This window comes from Lutjanus erythropterus, chromosome 1 (genome assembly GCF_056507025.1).
Source record: "Lutjanus erythropterus isolate fLutEry1 chromosome 1, fLutEry1.hap2, whole genome shotgun sequence".
Lineage (NCBI taxonomy): Eukaryota > Metazoa > Chordata > Actinopteri > Lutjaniformes > Lutjanidae > Lutjanus > Lutjanus erythropterus.
Genome location: NC_139317.1, coordinates 2,979,516 through 3,000,837, shown reverse-complemented (window position 1 = coordinate 3,000,837; position 21,322 = coordinate 2,979,516). Strand labels below are relative to the sequence as shown.

At 36.5% G+C, this 21,322-nt stretch overlaps 1 protein-coding gene across 4 annotated transcripts; it reads right to left on the bottom strand.

The window, feature by feature from the left end:
• Window positions 1–2,577: 2,577 nt before the first annotated feature.
• On the bottom strand, window positions 2,578–21,229 carry cars1 (cysteinyl-tRNA synthetase 1). 4 transcript variants are annotated; one of them, XM_084719129.1, is made up of 23 exons: window positions 21,146–21,229; window positions 16,485–16,712; window positions 13,754–13,845; window positions 12,640–12,728; window positions 12,409–12,505; window positions 11,649–11,747; window positions 11,004–11,153; window positions 10,317–10,457; window positions 9,450–9,538; window positions 9,231–9,352; window positions 8,678–8,790; window positions 8,393–8,521; window positions 8,034–8,163; window positions 7,059–7,162; window positions 6,859–6,956; window positions 6,540–6,729; window positions 5,088–5,156; window positions 4,375–4,456; window positions 4,114–4,194; window positions 3,733–3,800; window positions 3,102–3,161; window positions 2,927–3,010; window positions 2,578–2,764 (listed from the first exon to the last, which is right to left on the bottom strand). In XM_084719129.1, exons 1-23 carry the CDS (start codon window positions 21,165–21,167, stop codon window positions 2,636–2,638), a joined length of 2,466 nt encoding a protein of 821 aa, XP_084575255.1. In that variant the 5' UTR covers window positions 21,168–21,229; the 3' UTR covers window positions 2,578–2,635. The 4 variants fall into 4 exon arrangements, with proteins under 4 accessions (XP_084575255.1, XP_084575172.1, XP_084575426.1 ...); XM_084719046.1 differs by lacking the exon at window positions 21,146–21,229 and adding an exon at window positions 19,353–19,493; XM_084719300.1 differs by lacking the exon at window positions 16,485–16,712 and having other exon boundaries at window positions 21,146–21,215.
• Window positions 21,230–21,322: the final 93 nt, after the last annotated feature.

Here is a 21,322-nt window from a genome sequence, read left to right as displayed (position 1 = left end):
AAAGCTCCTCTTTGTGTGGTTTCATCCAAACCATGAGACCACACTGACAGAGGATTTAAGCAGTTACATTATCAGTATGAACAGCTGTGCAGATTTAAAGGACAAGTCTGATGATATTCTGTATTTTTCTTATTGTAAACAAATCCCACAAAAAGACCAAAACTAACTGAACTGATCCCACAGACGAGAACTGTCTGACAGAGCTCCACTGTTGACTCACTACAGGAACAAATCTGTATTAATCCACCACTGAAAATAGTTCCCAATAGGTGCACTATTTTCTCCTGCTCGAGTAACATTTGTTAAAAGCTACAGAGAGCAACTCATCTAAGAAATTACTCCACCTTTTAAATAAAATTACATTATATGTTTGTAAGCTGTTTTTTTTTTAAGAGTTATTTCTTCAGCAGGATTTAATGAGCTAAGAGCCGTGGATGAGCTGAGAGACGAGCTAACATTTCTGGTTCTGGACTTCTTGTGAGAATGGATTAGAGCTGCAACTCTCGATTCTTAAATTCCTCAGCAACTATTTTGATAGTCAAACTTCTCTGATTTCAGCTTCTTAAATATGAATATTTTTGTGTTTTTTTTAAACTCTATGACAGTAAAATGATAATTCTTGGGTTGTGAGAAAAACAAGACAGTTTAGGACGTCACCTGATCGACATTTTTCATCATTTCCTGTCATTTTAAAACAACTATTAATCAAGAAAATAATCATTAGTTGCAGCCCTAGATCAGATGACAATAAAAATATCAGATTGTACAAATCCTGTGGAGTTAGATGCAACTCAAATGAGGAATGACCCAGAGACACTTAAAACTGAAGCAAATGTGTAGGAAAAAAGTATTGATTTAGCAAAAACATTTCAGGTACAGTAGCTGGTAAATATCAGTGGAATGAAGGAGAGAATTTTTTAAGCAGCTCTTTTCAGTATCTGTTGATTTGACCCCTGTGTGAAGTCATCGCTGTCACATTCAGCCTGTGATACACCGCCAGGGCAGAACATTACTGCACAAATTTGTTCTGTGCTCTCTGCACACGACAGACTGCAGGCATCATACTCTTTATTTGTGCAATGGACCAAATATCTGAAAATCTACAATGGTATATTAGGGCCACATTAAGGATTTTTAACATTTATTTTGAGTCAAAATGTTGAAAATAAAGTTGTAATGTTGAGAAAGTGTTTTAAATACCATGCTTAGAATAAAGTTGAAATGAAATTTATTCTCAAAATGCAAAATGAGAGAGAACCCGAATTATTTTTTTCTTCTGTCTGGCCCTGATGCTCTTCCTCGAATCAGCTGTTATCAATCTGCATTTTGCAAAAGTCTGTAAAAATGAAGAACTACAGCGGGTCAAACTAACCGAAGGCTGGTTTTATAAAAACGTCAGTTGCTAGTTGCAGTTCAGTTGCTAATTTAACAGGCGACATATTCTCAGGAAAAAAAAAAAACGATGGGAGAAACCATGGCAGGTAAATCTGTACGGGTCAATGCTGAAATTTTTCTTCAAAGGTGAAATCCAGAGCCACAACAATTCATTGATTACTCAAAAAAATAATCAGTAACTATTTTGATTATTGATTAATCATTTTGGACATTTTTCAAGCAAAAATGTCAAACATCTGCTGTTCCAGCTTCTTAAAGGTGAGGATTTCCTGCTTTTCTTTGTCATTTTTGGACCGTAATCTGAAAAACAGCAATCTGAAGGCTCTGGGAAATTGGGATTAGCATTTTCACAGTTTCTTTTTGGACATTTTATAGATGTAATTATTGTGAAAATAATAAAATAAAATAATCCTTAGTTTGACAAATAAATCATCTGTGTTTAAACCTTTTTCTGTTCCAGCTTCTCAGAAGTAAGATGCTTTTGTTGATCATATAAAATATTAAACTGAAGGTTTCTGTTGGTCGAATAAATTTAGCAATCTGAAAACATCTGTTAGGGTAATTAGAAATCATACATGCATTTTTAAAACTATTTTCTTAAATGTTATAGACAAAATGATTAATCGATAATGAAAATAATCGTTGGTTGCAGCCTCAGCACCTTCAGCCAATTCAGATCTCTAAATTTAGACGCAGACAGGAGACAAATTAAAGAAAACACCTGAATAAATGAGCAGACAAACAGAACAAATTTGTTGCCCGTCTGTACGAACTGTAGGTGTCCTGGTTCAATACATGTCTTTAATCTGTAGTTAATTTTAACTCAAGGTTGAATCACACAATGAAAATAATTATTTTATCCTTTAACTGACTGGCAGTGTTAAGAATTTTCAGTCAAAAACATAATGAATGTATAAAACATGTGGAGAGACTGAGCAGAGAGCTAACGCTCCTCTGTCACTTCAGTTATCGCCTTCTTTGTGTTGATGAGGAAAGACGACAGAACCGCAGGAAATCGCCTTCAGTGGTTCTCTTCAGTCGCTCCCCACTTACAAAAATGATTAATGGAATTTTTAACCGTCATTCTGAACTTCACTGAGAAATAAAAAAAATCACTTTTTGTTTTTACATGTTGTTGTCTGATCCCAAACAGATAATCAGGAGACAAACGATGAGCCAGCATCTCTGGCCTTGACATTTATTCTGTAGACTGGATGGTTTGGGCAGTTTGTGAACACAATCAGTTGCCGTTTTGGTTCATCTGCAGATACTCATTGTGCAGTTTCTCCTGGGTCTCGTACAGCTTGCGCAGCTTCTTGGCCTGTCCTTTGCTCAGCTCCTTCCCTTCAGCATCATGAGTGGGGAAACCCTGTTCACAGCAACAAAAAACAAACAACAAAGTTCATTCTGACGGGTCGAGTTTCACTTTCAATCTGCCACCATTTTTAATCCAATTTCCAGAAAATGTACAAAGAAAACTCAAAAATTTCTTCTGAAATTGAAATGAGTGTAAAGTGTGTGATAGATTTACCGTTTCGTCAAATTTGGAATACTTGTCTGTTTCTGAGCGAAACATTTCACTTGGAGGGACCTTCATCTTTTCGAGTTTAGCCATCTGAGTCAGGAACAAAAAGAGTCAGTGAACAGGATCATCGTCACAGAAACAAAGGAGAGAACTAAACACTACAGGGAACCATCTGACTGACCTCTTGTTCTTGTTTCCTCTTGGCAGCCTCTTCCTTTTTCTTCATCTTCTCTTCTTCCATCTGAGAAAGAAGAAAACAGCAGATCCTTCATAATCTTTATATTAGAAAACAAATTATGTCTTTCAAAGACAAAACTACTCTTCCTCCTGTGTCCATCTGGGTCTCATCCAGTTTAAGAATCCACACTGAAATCATCTCTTGAAATTTAAACTGTATATGTATTTGGTATTTTTAGATTTATCTTAATAAATTAATAAAAAAACCCCATTAAAGTTGTTTTATGTAATATTCTTATATTTTTAACCTTTAGAGTATCTGCAGCAGGTGAGAGTTGGGTGAAAGAGGGATGATGGAAAAAAATAACAAAATATGGACGGACAATCTTTTCCTTTTACATTGTATTTGCATGTTTTTGTGCATCTAAACTTCCATGCAAAATATAAAAAGAAATGCCTTCTTTTTTAAGTTCCTTAAGTTTTTAAATGCTTTCCTCTGATAGGCCACTTAAAATCTACAGACTGTAAACAGTCATACAGGTGAATAAAACAGCTCGTGTTACAGTAAACAGCTTGTTTTCTGGTTGTCAGTTTCTGTAACTTGAATAATGACAGCATTTCCACTCCTCCCTCACCTTCTTCTTCTCCTCTCGTTCCTTCAGTAATGTCTCCTTGTCCACCAGCTTCACCACAGTTGGCAAACCTGCAACACAACAGTCGCTCCGTTACACAACAGTCGCTCTCACTGTGAGACTGGAGGCAGATTTATTCTCCTGTCCTTCTTAACCAACACCTTTACTTCTTTATTAGAATTACAAAAGGGCAAATTACTACAGTGTCAGTCCAGGTTTCTGATGTCGCTTACTTAAACAAAATGACACCCGTCACACTAATTTAACCAAACCTGATACAAAATACTGTGAAATGATGAAAACAAAGCTGTAACAGAAAAAGCTCATTTTATTTTCTTCATAAAAAAAGAAACAGAAACTTATATTTGTTTTCGGGTCTGTTACCTTCATGGTCTTCCAGTCGGACTCCCAGCTCTGGTAACGTATCATCACGGATGACATCACACAGCTGCAGCAGCTCCGTCACTAAGATTCAACAAGACAGACTTAAATAAAGCCTGAAGATAAACTCTGAAGGTTAAAGTGTGACTGCAACAGACGTTTCACCTTCTCTGATTCAACACTGACATGATATTTTACCAGAGTCAAAGGAGAACAGAATATTTAGCATCTTTTGAACATTTAAATTTAGAAACAACTTCTTACCCTTCTGCTCTCTGGCAATTTTACGGACGCTCTCTCTGAACTCTGACAGCACAGTGAGGTACGGCATCACTGTGCTCTCCAGCTGGAAAACACAGCAGCAACAATAATAATTATTTAAATACCTGCTATTTAAATAGTGCCATCTGAGCACTATTTGTTACTATGCTTTTTCTTTTTCCTCTGGTTTGTAGCACTGCGTATCCATCTAGATAGTTCTGGTGTGAGTTGCAGAGTGTTGCAGATATCAGCTGCAGAGATGTCTACTGTCTCTCCAATATAATGGACTGAATGGCACTCGGCTCGGCTGCTCAAAGCACCAAAACACTTTGGGAAAATTCAACATCAGAGTCTCTTTCTAAAAATCTTGACCCAGTTACTCAAGATAATCCACAGACGTTGTGAGCAGGTCCATGTAGGAACTTTTTTCTTACTAGGAGGAAAGAAAGTAGTTCCCTTAATTCTACTGCAGAGAGAAAGTAGTTTTACATCAAACCACTTGCAACAAGGTTTGTGGATAAATCCAAAACTCTGCAACTCACACCATAAAAATCCAAATGGACAAACAGCACTAAAGGAAAAATATGTGCTTCTGATTTTGAGGTGAACTATCCCTTTAACTAGACTGACGTTAGTGTGAAATGTTACGAACATGGCGTACGTGTCTGACACGAGGCAAAGTGAGCTTAAAAATGTAAAAGTGTCTTTTTACTTACATCGATGTTCTGACTTTGTCCTCCCATTGGGAAACCGATGGATTCTGCTCCTTCAATGGCACCGAATATCTGAATGACAAGAGACTCAAGTCAGTGGCTTAAATGCACACTGATCTCATATTATACAACATATTAAAATATATTTTAAAGTCAGGAAATCAGGATGAAACAAGTAATTAATTTAAGGCTCAGGCCTCCAGGAAAAAAATGAAGATCAACGTGCTTCACAACTGAATATCTCAACCATTACAAGTAGATTTATTATTTCCCAGTGAGCAAAAAAAAGTGATTTCAATGTTGATTTTTAGTTAAAAACTGGGTGAGATTTTGACTGAACATCTAAGACTTCTGTTTGTCCTCTTTTCCACCAGCTAAATTTGTGGTCTACATAAAGACAGAATATAAACACATCATGATGGAAGAAATTCTGCACATTAATGTAAAATCAGAAATTGGGCACAAACACTGATTAGTCTTGATCACAGCTTCCACTTCTCTAAGGTATATGTAATGGTTATTGGGAGACATTTGACTTCAGGTTTTTCTAATAAGCTCCAGACAGTTTTCTGTCAGAAAGGCTTTTATTCAACCTTTACTTTAACTCAGAAATACACTGAGGTAGAGACGTCATTTACAATGCAGCCGAGTAAAACAATGAAATAAAAGCACTCAGATACAGGAAACAAGAAAGACTAACTTACAGAAAAGTGGCATCAAGAAGTAAAAAGCAATAAAAGCCACAATAGGAATTTAAAAATAAATAAAAACGTTGATAATAAATTAAAAAAACCCATTAAAATGTAGAGCACATTAATCAGCTAAAACGGGAACATCTAGAAATAAAATGCGATACATTTAAAGATTTGAACTGCCCTGTGGATAAAAATGAGAAAAGCTTTAAATTGTTCTGTATGTTGTTCCACGCTGCAGGTGCAAAATATGATAAACCGGATTTTCCAAGTTCAGTAAAAACAGCCGGCACCTGCAGCGTAATCCGATCATTAGACCAGAGTTTGGAAAAAGAGCCCACAGTAAAAGAAAACATTGAACTGATGTAAGGAGGTAAAAGAGCGATAAGATCTTTATGAATACATAAAACCCAGCATCTTTCATTTCTTACAGAGACCTCAGCATACAAGTCACAATGATGGGTGTTAAAACTGTCTCCAGGGATGAAGACAGAGTCACAGCTGAGGTGTGCATATATAAAATATCACCATACTAATAAGCATCTTTCTACAACGCAGCAGAAAGGAGAGTATATTTCTATAAAAGAAACCAATTATCAGAGGTTCTACAGGTGCTGTGGTGTGACGAATGGTTGGATGAAGGGGTTAAAAACAGGACATTCGTTTGCGTGAGGTCAGATTTTTATCTGGCACTAACACACAGTATATGTTTATTATCCAGTAATAATCAAAAGGATCATAAAAGCAGTAAAAAGGTGCTCACCTTCAGCATGTTGGTGAGGTACACAGCGATACTTTCCACCAGCATGCGGTTGGGCAACAGCTTGGCGGTCTTCCTGCTGGCGATGTAGGTGTTGCTCTGGCTGACCAGCACTCTCATCTCCTCCATGGCGGTGCGAGTGTCCATGTTGTCACACAGAGCCTCATGGACGGCAGACTTCCTGTCATAGAAACTGGACAACACGAATAACAACAGGCTTTACTTCGAGCTCTTTAACTGGTTTAGAGTTTAGAGTTACTCTAAAATTAAATTACCCATTTGGGAGGGTTTATCTGCATCACTCTGGTCTTTACTCTCTTACCCCTTGTTGAGCTCCATCTCTTCCGCCTCCCACTTCTCATACCGGCCGGTGATGTCAGTAGGAGCGCGCAGGATGTCCTTCACGTTCAGGAAGAACTCCTGTTACATGAAAAGGGCACAAAGAAGCAGATTCATTAAAAAAAAAAAAAAAAAACACCTCAAGATTTGGACCACAGTACAGTTGAACTTAACGTCACCTACATTCATGAACTTCTCGTACTGGACGGCCGACTCCATCGTGTTGGAAGAGTAGTCCAGGGTGTCTTTCCAGGAATGCATCAAGAAAGCCAGACGGAGCTGACGAGCTGCAGGAGGACGGAAAGAGGACAGTTTAAACAATCTTTACCGTCTTTTATCTGACCCAACAACAAAATACTTCTAATTTTATCTCTCTAGACCAGCAGTTCTTAAACTTATTACTTAAAGGTCTGCATCCACTTTTTATTCAAAGTCAGAAATCTGAAAAAACTGCAGATAACAAAACATTTAATTAACTCACTTCCAGACAGTTAAACATTTAAAGGCAAAATTCTCTGATTTCACCTTTTCATTTTTTTCTGTTTTTTTGAGTCCTTTATGACAGTATCTTAAATATCTTTGTATTGTGGACAAAACAAGACATTTGAGGACGTCATCTTAGGCTTAATTAAGTCACTTAAAACTTTGAAGCAACATACTGTACATTCAGTCATTTATTTCCAGCTCGGACGTTCTTACAACTACATTTACATTAGTTGTAGAAATCATCTTATAGGCAACATTTTCTGATTTCAGCTTCTAAAATATGAATGTTTTCTGGTTTCTTTACTCCTTCATGGCATTAAACGGACATTTGAGGATGCCATCTTGAGGTTTGGGAGACGGTGATCAACATTTTTTAATCATTTTCTGACATTTTATAGAAGTAATTGAATAAGTGAGAAAGTAATCCGTTAGTTGCTGCCCCAATGGACGCCTCATCTCTGAATTTATTCTTCAGGTGAAGGGCTCATTGCATGGGTCAAACAGTCACAGTGAAAAATCACAAATGCTCAATACAAGATCAACTGTGCAACACTATTTGGAAGTATGTGCATCATTTTTAATAATGTGTTTTTATTCAGTTTGACTGAACAACCTTTAGTTTATAATCATTTCAGGTGTGCAGAACATTAATAACTGAAGCAGACGAGTCACCTGTGTTCTTTGCCAAGGCTTCTTTGATAGTGATGAAATTCTTCAGAGATTTGGACATCTTGCAGCCTGCGATGGTGAGGTGGCCGGTGTGCAGGAAGTATCTGACCCAGTAATCATTATCAAAGAAAGCCTGCGAGGGAAAAACAACCAGCGCTGGTCAACATCTGGATTGTACTTTCTCTTTCACTGGTAAGGTGTTGAAATACACAACAGTTAATCTTCTCTGCCTACTGTGTGAATGTTTTCTGTGCGCTCTGTCTAATACAACCAGTGTGTGTTATGACCTGCTGCATCCTGTTTCAAACTTGAGCAGATTAAAGAATATTTTCAATAACCGATGAAAGACTTTGCTTTTGTACCTCAGACTGAGCCAACTCGTTGTCGTGATGGGGGAATCGAAGATCAAACCCACCACCATGGACGTCCATGGACTCTCCCAGGATAGAGCCAGCCATGGCCGAACATTCAATATGCCAGCCGGGCCTTCCCTGTTATAACATGACAAGGAACAGAAATAATCAATCATCCATCAATCACATCGAGACGTTCCTCGTCTTCTACAGTCTGGATACACCTCAATCTATCATGGAAGTTCTGTTGAATATCAGTTTAATAAAACATCGACATTAAGAATGAAGTCTCACCTTCCCCCATGGAGAGTCCCACGAAGGCTCGCCGGGTTTGGAGGCTTTCCACAAGGCAAAGTCATTGGGCGACTTTTTCTCACTTAATCTGTCAGCAGAGATGCTGAGGTCACCTACAGGGTCAGACAAGACACAGAAAGGGTTAAAAAAGACTGTATGAATTTGTGTTAAAGCCCCCGTGGGTAAGATTTTGGCGACTCCTTGTGGTCATATCTGAGATGGCCAGTTTTCACCAGTATTGATTCATTTTTCTACACACACACCGTTTAACTGGCTGAATCAAACCCTTAAACAAACTCTGGCTCTTTGATCATTTAGAAATATTTGAAAAAAAGTATATCTTTATGATTTTATCTGGATAAATCTGCTAGCATTCTAATTTTATGGAAGTTTAAATTGTTTAGTAGAAGATCATTATTTTATGAGCAGCATAATTAGCCCATTCATTTTTACACTGGCTGTTTAAGCAGTGGGAATTAAAGAGAGTCAAACTTAGCAAAAAAAAAAAAAAAGATGTTCAATTCAACATTGTGTTTATGGAAACAAACTTTACCTTCTCCCTCTTGTAAAGCTTTCATGTCTCCGACTGCCTCTGGCACCAGTTTGGCGTACGAGTGCTGCGGACTGGCATCAAACTTTGAGGTGTCAAAGTACACAGAACCGTTTGATTCATACCTGTGAACGTCAGAAAACCAAATAATTAAAACAACGCCGTTTTAACTGACACTGCGGGTGTAACACGAGTCGTAAACGCTGTCAGTTTCTTCCTCACCCGTAACCATTGGAGATGACCCCCTTCACAAACTCAACAATCTCAGGCACGTATTCACTGACACGAGTGAGGACGTCTGGAGGAAGAACCTGAAGCAGAATAAGAACGATTTATGCACAACAGAACAATATAACGATACGCTACATAAAGTGCTGCAATAGCTTTAAATTTAATTTTAAAGACGGGGTGTCCACATACTTGTGGCCATATTGCATATACTTAAAGAAGTTTAACACTAACATTTCTACAGTCATTCAGTTCATTTTTTGTCATATTTAAGGATCTATTGTGTGTATTACTGAGCATGTAAATTAAAGGGATAGTTCTGATTTTTTGAAGACTCTTTACTGTGTGCAGGTTTTCTGCAGTTTCAATTAGTGAAATTTAAGACTTTTTAAGGCCTTTTTAAGGACATTACAATTTAATTTCATGTTCATACTTACAAAGAAAAGAATACAAATAAATCTCTTGTATTAATTCATCTTTTAACAAAAGTGCCAGTGTAAATCATGTAATGATGATGTTTCCGCACTTGAAGATTATTGGTGGCTGTTGGTTTAGTTTTGTAGTTGTTTTATCCTGATCAAGACAAATTTCCTAAAAAACACATTTAAAAGCAAGACTGAAGTTAATGTATCTTCATAAAAGTGACATTGATTTCAAAATCCAATCAGTTTTTGAGAACTGTCAAATATTTAAGACATTTAATGCCTAAAATTCAGATTACTGTATTTCAGACACTTCAGGACTTTTTAAGGACCCACAGACAGAAAGTTACACAATAACAACAAACTAAGCGATCGAGGCCGTGGTTCTGTTCTGTGAGGTAAAATAACTGATTCTTTTGTTTCCTTTCCTTCTACTCACATTCAGAGCTTCCATGTCTTTATGGTACTCCCCCTCCCAATATTTAGGCAGAGTGGAGAAGATTGAATTCTCTGTGACTTGACTTCCAAACTGCTTGTCCAACCAATCCGCCAGCAGGTCCTTGGAGTTCTCCAACAGCACCTAGGAACAAAGACAGGAAATGAAATACTGTTTCCTGCAGAGCTGCAACAAGCAGTTAATTATTAATAGACTACGAAATTAATTGCCATGATCTTTTGATATTCAATTAACCATTTTGAGTCATTTCCTAAGAAAGAAAATGTCCAAATTCACTGAATCAGCTTGCCAATGTGAATATTTTCTGATTCCTTCAGTCCTCTATGACAGTAAACTGAAACAGGTTATGGACAAAGCAAGCTTTGGGAAAAAGTGATCAAAATGTTCACCATTTTCTGAAATTTTACGGACCAAACCATAAATGCGTTAATTATGAAAATAATCTACAGATTCATTCATATTGAAAATAATTGTTAGTTGCAGCCCTAGTTTCGCGTCTTTGTGCTAAGCTAAGTTAGCTGGACAATAAACATACTTCCCTAAATGTCGAAAAGGTGAGAAGATGAGAATCACAAAGAGATAATCAACATTATCACTCTTTCAAGTAGAGGAAAATTACAGGTCAAATTCGGCTTTGCAGTAACTTCAGTCTAGTTTGTTGGGTCTCACCTGGGCCAGAGGGTTTATGATGTCATCGGCTGCTTTGTTCTCCATCGCTGCCTGCAGCGGCTGCAGAGCAGCTGTAACTGCAGCATCCAGCTTCTCCAGCATCTGCTTCTTATCTGGGTCTGTCGTTGAAGCTAAATGAGCCTGGAAAGGCTGAAAACAGCAACAAGATGGACACATAGGAGGATTTAAATGAAGAGATAGAAGACCACAGGTAACCTTCAGGTAAACTGAGGTTTTTAACTAGAGATGCACAAGAAGTTGTATAATTGTTGCTATTATAATCTTAGGCTTCTACAGTTGAATTACACTATAAACTATGAATGCTCAGTTTTCTCTGATCTGGTGTCTGACCAATCACAGCCATTAGTTGAAGTGTGTTGTGGTTAATCAGTCCCACAGGGAGACCTGCCTCAGGATCACAAGCTGCTAAAGTCAATTAAAGCCGAGTTGTGGCTGCAGAAAGAAGGGTTTATACCTACATTTTCTGTGTAGCAACAAAACTGAAGAATGCATCATGATGCAGTTAAATTATTATTAATAAACTCAATTACATTCTTTTAAAATAACATGTTGCATTAGCTTGAACACAAATGAGGTTAATGGTTCCGTTATTGTATCACAGACTAACTGAGAGTTTGTTCTCACCCCTCTGGCACTCAGGACATCCTGCAGGATTTGAGCAGCTTGCGGCTGCTTCTCCTTGTACTGGTCCAGAAGGTAGTTCTGCCGAGCCCTTTTAATGATCTGAAGGAAAGAAAACACCAACGTAAAACACACACTGCAAAAAAAACAAAAAACCAAAAAAAAAAACAATGATTCACTGACTTAATAAAATACTTACAGAATCATTATCATCATAACTGCACATAATACATAATTAATACTTAATATGAATGTTGTAATCATCTACATATTTATCTGGTGACGTCTTCCATTTGTTCATGATTTATATCACATGATGAGGGAAAGAAACCACTGAATTGCAACACTTGTATTGTATATCTGTTAAGATCACGTTTTAATAACTACAAACCAATTAAAACGACCATATCTTTAATATTTAATTCTGATTTTTTCCAAACAGACAAATGCTTTTGAGATGGTCTCCAAACGAAGATATGAGGAAAATATTGATATCTTGCGTTCTATTGTATTTAGCATGTGTCCACAAACAAGAGCACCTGGTAATTTAAGAAGTTTGTCCTGCTTTGTATTAAATACTGTCGTACTATTGCGAAGAATAATATTCTTTATGTCAGGACAGAAGAAAGTCTGACTCCTGAGAATTTTATGTTGAAAGACGTAACTGCAAAAAGGCAAGGAAACAATAAAAACATCACAACAAAATTGAACAAAATCTAGCAAAAAAAAGATAAAGTGGGCTTTTCTTATAAATCACACTTACTTTGTCATCGATGTCTGTGATGTTCATGCAGTAGAGGACGTCATACTTGAAGTAGTCCCTCAGTATCCTTCGCAGAATATCGAAAGATATGTAGGACCTGTGCACAGAGACAGATTATAAAAAAACAGAACAAACATCAACTTTAGAACATGGTTTACAGGAAGAGGAATTTCACACATTTATGGATGTTATTCACATGTCAAATACTTTCTCCTGTGATCTGCTGTTTACCTGGCATGTCCCATGTGTGATGCATCATAGACTGTCGGTCCACAGCAGTACCATGTGACTTGATTCCCTTTCTGAGGAACGAACGGCTCCTGAAACACGTTGATCAGAGAATAAATCAAACAAAATAAAAAACATTTTTACTCTGTGTAAAGTCATGTTATCATCACTGTCCTCCTACTGGAAGCAGCACCCATCTGATCTCTGCACACATGAAACTGTGATGAATAAGAAAAATCCGTTTCACTCTGAAGGGCAGTGACCGACCTCAACTGAGGTGAAAGTGAGATGAAACTGCATGAAAATGGCGTATTATAATTATTATATACTGTGAGTAATATCAATTGTCTATAATTTTATCCAGGTTTATTGTGAAAGTGATTATTGTTTCATCCCTATCTGTGATATGATTCACAGGTCATGGGGATGATCATTTCTGCATTAAAATGTTTATTTTCACTGAAAAAACAGATTAAAACTGTGCTCATGTGACCTTTGTTGGGGTCTATACCAAAGAATTTTTTTTTTACACCTGGAGATCAAGATTTTTGGATATTGCACTTGGCCATGTTGAAATTTTGATAATACTGGGATTAAGTGTGCAGCCCAATATTTTCATACACACAGAATGCAGTAAAGTTTGAAAGGGTGGTCGAAGAACTTTTTATATGAGGACACAAACAGGTTGCACAGCAGTCACAGACATTTCCTGTCAAACACAGAAGCGGTCACAGCTTCAGCACTTTATCATGACTTTATATGGACTCGTACTCTTTGCACAGGTGATAGTTTCACTCTATGTTTTTCACACATACTTCTGATGTGTGTGAAAAACAAAGTGAAAAACAACTGAGACAACTTTCTGCTGCATGTCCTGTCAGCTTAAAACCGACTTCTGGAAAAAATAACCCTGTGCAGCGGACAGTTTTGCAGAGTTGCAGTAAATGCTCAAATAAAAGAAACTGTCAGACCCAAGTTACACACGGTGAATATCAAAAATTCTGTTGCTTCTCTGTGCTGCTCCAGTTTATTCTTTCCCAGACATATTATGAAGATCACTTATGTTGCACAGAACACAGGCACTGGCAGTAATATTTGATATTTGCCTCTGACTCACCTTTGTTCTCGTCAGACTGTTGTACAGTCGAAGCTGTGGAACACCTGTTCCTGCTGGTGGAGACCACGGGGGCTGAACCCGCTTTCCTTTCGCTGAAATAAATAAGCAGATAAAATCATTAGAAAAGGTTTAGAAATGAATTTCAATTTTTTAAATATTTTCACAGAATAATAATAATGTACAGAATAATTTTAAGTCACTGTGTGTAGGATTTTAAAATATTTGACTTTGGTGACACAACAGACACCAACAGTCGCTGAGGTCATCTTAGTTTTCTACTGACAAAAACTTACAACAATGCATTTTCACATAAAAGATCTGTACCCAGGGGCTTTTATTTAAAACAAACAAACATTATTAATACACATTAGTTAGATGACAGAACTGCACAGAACTTTGAGAAAAAAAAGAAGGAAACTTAATATGGGTCTGAATTTTTGCCACCATCCATCAGTTAATATAAATACAACTTCGACTGTTGATGTAATGGATTGTTTTCTGAAAAAAATATTTCTAAAACATAAAGATATTTAATAAAAACAAAGAAAAGTTGCAAATATGCAAAATGAAAAACAATACACAAATAAATACAAAAACTAACAAATTTAAAAATGAATAGATTAACAAATAAACTGGAAAATTCAAAGGGAAAGTAAATAAAGAAGCAAATTAAAACAGGGAATTTCTGTTTTAAGTTATGTCACATTTTCATAGATTATTAATGCCTACATTTAATTTTAATATAATTTTTGGTGTATTTAATGCATGGAATTTTTTTGTTTTCTTTGTTTTTTAATTTTGGTAGTTTTGGTCCTTCAGACAGAAATAAATGATGAATCCATAAATGTGCAACAAAAGGAAAGAGAAACTCACGAGAGAATTCGCTCACAAGTTCCTTAAAATGAATTCTTAAAAAAACAAAATCTAATCACATCTAACTGAATTAACATCACAGTTCATTGCTGTTATTTAAGTATAAACTGTTCTGATTGTCTTACATTTCTGTGGTGATATCTTTATCACAAAACTGGAGATTAAAAATGTTTCTTCTCCAAAGAAAACACATTGCTGAACAGGAGAGAAATCAGCTATCTTCATGTCCTTCATTATCAATTTTCCAAACTAAATTGGAACAGTGCTCCAATGTTTTATCATTTTGCTTATTTGCTTTGCTCTGATTTCCACTAAAACCTATATTTGAAGTAACAATATTCGAGCGAGTTTAATCCGCAAATTTGTTTTGTCGCTAAGACAGATGCTACAAAAGAGGAATATGGCAACACATGCTCAGTTAATGAACATACTGTTTTAAAGCCACACAGAACATGCACAAACACCCAGCATGGACGGCACACAACACATTCAATTAGTTTTGAGCACATGCGAGAAATTACGTTCAATTTCCTGCGGTTCACGCTTCTGTGGGTTCTTACGTCTTCAGCCATTTTAACATCACATATGTACCTTTGAAACAACATGTCGGTGTGTAAAACTGACAGAGAGTGCGGTTTATCCCAGCTGCTGCTGTTTTGTTTGAACAGTGATAAATTAGCTCTCGTCAGTGTTCAGACACAGACGCCACATACAGTTCTGCCTTAGGGCTGTACCGAACAGGTCAAAGCTTTATGCATAACGTTGGCATTCAAATTCTAAATCATTTGAATGCTGTACATCTTTTTTAGGCTAATATTATTCGTGTTATACATTTTGTAGAATTAGATTCCAGTGGTGGCTGCATAAGATTGTTTCCAGCTTGTGTGATCCAAACATTTCCACAGCAGAGTGATGTAAAGTCCAAAAATCTAAGTTTATTGAAAAAGAAAATAATACAGGGCTCAACAATAAGGCTTTCCCACTTGCCTGGGGCATGTGGGTAAACTGCCATGTCAGGCAAGTAAATCTGCCAACTCTCTTGCCCAACTGGGCAAGCTGTTTAAAAATTATTATCAATTAAACTATTTTGATAATCAGTTTAAGTAAATCTTCATGCAAAAACACCAGAAAATGCTGTTTTCATTCTCTCAAATTATCGTATTATTGAATATCTTTGGATTTTAGACATTTAAAGACAAAACAAAACATAAGAATCGAACCCTAGTAGAAGTAATCATTTCCAAACTTCTGACATGTTTTTTATCTTAAAGAATATCTTTCTGCAATCCATATTTGTTGGAGCTGAGTCTTTCAGAAACATTTTTACAGCAGTCAAAAACCACACACACCTGTATTAGCATTTCATGTTCACGAAACTGAGAAACTGAGGAAAGAGTTCAATAAAGAAAGCTGATTTAATGAAAAATTAAAGACAAAGAAAGAAAGAGTTAAAAAAGACTAACTAATATATTCAAACTGAAGATTTTACTCAAGCATGCAGGCTGTTTTAGAGTGATGATTTCATAAAATATTACTGTAGACATTCAATGCTTCATTTGAGAACCTCAGAAGAAGCTTTGAATGTTCAAAAACGATATCTGGTACAGTCCTACTCTACTCAGCGCTCAGAGACAGGCACCAACACACAGTGCTGCGATGACTGACAAGAAAAGTTAAAGTTAAAACTTGACTTGATTCAAATTGTTGCAGAAGAGTTCATGCATGTGTGCACGTTTGCAGAAGGGCATGTTAAAGGTGCTTTTTAGTTTTATCAACAAGAATGTTTCCCGTCTTCCTCTGGCTCAGACAGCCTCAACATCCACTTCCAGCCTGTTCATGCCTTCATCTGTCTACTCACTGCTGCTCTCACGGTTGAGGTCCTGCTGCAGGGCTGCTATGTGTCTGTACCAGCGCAGAGCGTGAACGTGTTGCGGGTCTGGGGGCCTGTGTAGGAGCTTAAAGGCTTTCTGGTCAGCCTGGGAGGGGCTGAACCCAGCCAGGTAGCTGCGTGAGGTTAGGTAGTCATTCAGGGCCACCGCCAGCGCGGCCTCCTCATTTATCTGTAGCAAGAAGCCAAACTCAAAGGCTGCAGAAACAAGAGGGCAAATATTCGCAAAGAATTACCGACCAGGCTGCAATAGCCTGAGAAAACACAACAACAGCACCACCAAGTTTACCCTGGACAGAAAATAACCAGTATGAACAAAACAGCCAAGACCTCGTGGAATTAGCAGGAAGTCCGCATTCCTCCAAATCAAATTATGCAACAAAAAGTTAAAACTAAACTGAAATCATGCAGATTAAAGTACACAAACTCCTGGTGTCCCAAAGGATCAGACACATGGCACACAGCCATATTTTGCGCTCTGATTTTTCTCCTCTCAGTATCATGTTATGACTTTGGAGAAGATTTTCAAATGATGTTTTGAATGTCTTGGTCAGATGTAATATTGCACCAATTCAGAAGCAGAGCTATTGTTATTACAGTGCAGATGTCGAATGATGCAACAAATGTCTTACAACAGAGATAAGGGCAATCATGACATCTTAGAGATGTGTTTAGCCTGACATGGTTTAGCAGAGTCAACAATGTCTCTGTCATGGTGCTGTATGCTGCAATATACAAGTGTCAGCCAGCAGATGCTCACTGTGGGGCTACAAATGGGGAATGTGACTCTAAATGGGATTTTAATAAAAGAAAAAAGTATATAAACTAATGAATAACATTCGAAAAAGACAATCAATCTTGATAAGTAAATCAGTTTCTGACTCCTCAAATAACAACCTCCTCTCCACAGACAGGAAAACTAAGTCTGTTCTATCGGAACAACACCCTATTCTCAGAAATGACCACCACTCAGAATGAAAGTGAAATGAGCTGGATGAATTTTCCATCAACACCAAGAAGTCGTCCAATGGAAACTCCACCCACAAAGGATGCAACACAAACTCAGACTAAAAATGAAACGAAGTAAAAAAGAAACTGGCTCAAACAAACAAACTGTACTCATAAAAGGGCATGAGTTCAGAGAAGAACAAAATGAAAACAGGAAAGGGTGCAACTTTGCTTTGATGATCTCGAAATGGGGCTGGGCAATTTACTGATATCATATAGATATCATCATATTAGATTAGATATTGTCTTATACTTTCAATATCATGTTATGGCATAAGAATTGTTTTTTCCCTTTTTAAAGGCTGCATTACAGTAAATTATGTTATTTTCTGAATGTACCAGAATGTTTGAGTTATATCAACATTACTGAAGATTATTCATCAAAAGTCTCAGTGTTAATATTTTGTGAAAGCACCAATACTCATCCCTACAATAATGTCACAATATCAACATCAAAGCATTGAATCAAAAATATTGTAATACTTCATTCTGTCCATATTGCCCAACCCTACCTTGAATATAAATGTGCTTAAAAACATACTTAAAACATAAAATAGAAATGAAGGTGGTTTGTGGGCATGCATGCAGCTTTTAAAGCAAATTCTCATCAACATGTGTGAAAACAGTGGGGAGTGAAGTGAAGAGAGATGATGCAACAAACATCCCATACAGGTCACATAGTTTTCAACAACAGTTTTTGTTTTGCAAACAATGGAGACTACAGACACTGTCCACATTTAACAAATAATTTGAGTTATTGAAGGTTATTGACTTCAATTAAGTGCTTCATGAATTCGTTATAAAACTTCCATTATAAAGTAGAGGACACAGGTGCACAGGTTCATAAAAATAACAATTATAATAATTATAATAATAATAATAATAATGACAATACAAGTGAGTTCAAGAGGGTCTCGGGACTTTTGGCGTTTGAATCTTAGATAAAATTCATATAGAAAGGAGTCAAACAAAATGAAATTGTCAAATTGAAACTGGATGATGCAACTGGGCAAAACTGAAAGTAAAAACAAATACAATTAAATTTAACAAAAAAAATAATAATAATAACTTTCCAAAAACAAATTACAGCCACAACAGTTTTAGATAATGTTCTCTGAAAAAAAAAAAATAAATAAATAAAAAAATCCAGCATGTAAAATAACATCTGCCCAGGTTCGAAAACAACTGTTACAATGCAAACTGATTCAATATATTGTCTTTATTTTAGGCTAGCATAAATGACAGTTTTGTAGATATATCAGTATTTTATGCCCAGCTGCATTTTATGCTTATAAATAAGACTACACGAGAAGCACAATCTGACTAAAATTATCATTAGTTATATCTAATTTCCTGTACAGATTTTTTGTTTATCAAACAGCACAGTGCACTGCCACACATTTTCTCCTACTGATCAATCCAAACCAAACACCAGCCAAAATTCTAAGCCTATTATAACACGTCTAGTTTTTGTTTTCTAAATAAAACGCTGCCATATGGAATCTATGAGCTGAACTGAAGAAAGCCTCCTTCAAATTTGTAACGGCTGTTGAATAATTTTTGATGCCCTGTGGGCTTTGTTGATAGATTCTGCTCCATTTACTTCAAATTAAATAACCAGATTTTTAAAAGGGGTTCAGCTTGTTACTCACTGACCGGTTACCTTTAGCTAAGTGGCTCATCTACAAGCTTCCAACCACAGCTAACAAACCTAAAGTTATATTAGCTTCTTGGCTGTGGCAGTTTGTCAAGACACATTAAATTGTGCTGTTGTAGCTTTTTATCACCTAACGTATCTATAAGGTGAAAAACAAATGTTATTATCTGTACCTTGCTCTTCTGATGTCGACATTGCCACAGTGCTGCTGTGCGTAGAAAATGACCACCACTCAGTGTGAAGATGAAATGGACTGGATGAATTTATCATCAACACTAAGAAGTCAAATAGGAGCTTAAACTTTTCTCTCCACCCACAAATGATGCAACACAAACTCAGACTGAAAATGAAACGAAGTGAAAAAGAAACTGGCACAAAGTGTACCCATAAATGGGCATGAGTTCAGAGAAGAACAAAATGAAAACAACTTTGCTTTGATGATCTTGAACTGGGGCTGGGCAATATATTGATAACATGTAGATATCATGATATTAGATTAGATATTGTCTTATACTTTTTATATCATGTTACAGCATAAGAATTGATTTTTCCCTGGTTTTAAAGGCTGCATTACAGTAAATTACGTTATCTTCTTGAATGTACCAGAATGTTTGAATCAGTCTCTAATTTGCCTTTACCCCTTTAGTCATTATACCACCGTTACTGAAGATTATTCATCAAAAGTCTCAGTGTTAATATTTTGTGAAAGCACCAATACTCATCCCTACAATAATGTCACAATATCAACATCAAAGCATTGAATCAAAAATATTGTGATACTTGATTCTGTCCATATTGCCCAACCCTACCTTGAATATAAATGTGCTTAAAAACATACTTAAAACATAAAATAGAAATGAAGGTGGTTTGGGAGTGAAGTGAAGTGAGATGATGCAACAAACATCCCATACAGGTCACATAGTTTTCAACAACAGTTTTTGTTTTGCAAATAATGGAGACTCCAGACACTGTCCACTTTTAACAAATAATTTGAGTTATTGAAGGTTATTGACTTCAATTAAGTGCTTCATGAATTTAGCTATAAAACCTTCATTATAAAGTACAAGATGCAGGTGTACAGGTTAATGATGATGATGATGATGACGATGATAACAACTATAAAAATAATAATTGTAGTAAAAGTAACTTCAAGAGGGTCTCAGGACTTCTGGCACTTGAATCTCATTCATAAATTTATATAGACATGAGTGAAACAATGAAATTGTCAAATGAACAGATCAAACTGGATGATGCAACTGGGCAAAACTGAAAGTAAAAACAAAGATAATTAAATTTAACAAAAAAAACAACATTCTATAAACAAATCACAGCCTCAAAAGTTTTAGTTAATGTTAAATGGAAAAAAAAAACCCATCATGTAAAATAACATCTGCCCTGATCAGTGTTTTATGCCCAGCTGCATAATTTTATGCTCATAAATACTACATGGGGAGCACAATCTGACTACTGTTAGATTATCACTAATAATATATAATTTCCTGTACAGAGTTTTAATTTATCAAAGCAGTACAGTACACTGCCACACGGTTTCTCCTACAGATAACTCCGCACCAAACATAATTCAAAATTATGAACCAATTCTAACACTTTAAGTTTTTGTTTTCTAAGTAAAATGCTGCTATATGGAACCTGTGCACCGAACTGAAGAAAGCCTCCTTTGAATTCGGAACAGCTGTTGAAACATATTTGATGCCCTGCGGGCTTTGCCAATAGATTCTGCTCCATTTACTTTCACATTAAATAGCCAGATTTTTAAAGGGGGTTCGGCTTGTTGCTCGCTTTAGCTAAGCGGCTCGTGTTCAAGCTTCCCGACCACAGCTAATAAAGCTAATGTTATATTAGCTTGTGGGCTGTGACATTTCGTCAAGACACATTAAATCGTGCTGTTGTAACTTTTTATCACCTAACGTGTCTGTAGGTGAAAAACAAACATTATTCAGTGTACCTGGCTGTCCTGAGGTCGACATTGCCACAGTGCTGCTGGATGGTTTGATGCTGATGCAACAATAACGTGTCCGGAAGAGAACCTGCCCTTTCAGAGTAAAACAACAACGACATTTTGAAGTTCTTGCAATAAAAAAAAATATTGCAGGAACTTCAAAATGTACAAACTGAAACAGAC

Bases quoted from the DNA above. Each gene is read 5' to 3' on its own strand.
- cars1 (XM_084719046.1), bottom strand. From the start codon at position 19,449: ATGATAAATTCATCCAGTCCATTTCATCTTCACACTGAGTGGTGGTCA. The intron at 5,157-6,539 runs GTGAGCACCTTT...CTTGTCATTCAG, and splicing joins ACCTCACCAACATGCTGAAG to ATATTCGGTGCCATTGAAGG. The intron at 3,011-3,101 runs GTCAGTCAGATG...TTCCTGACTCAG, and splicing joins AGAGGAAACAAGAACAAGAG to ATGGCTAAACTCGAAAAGAT.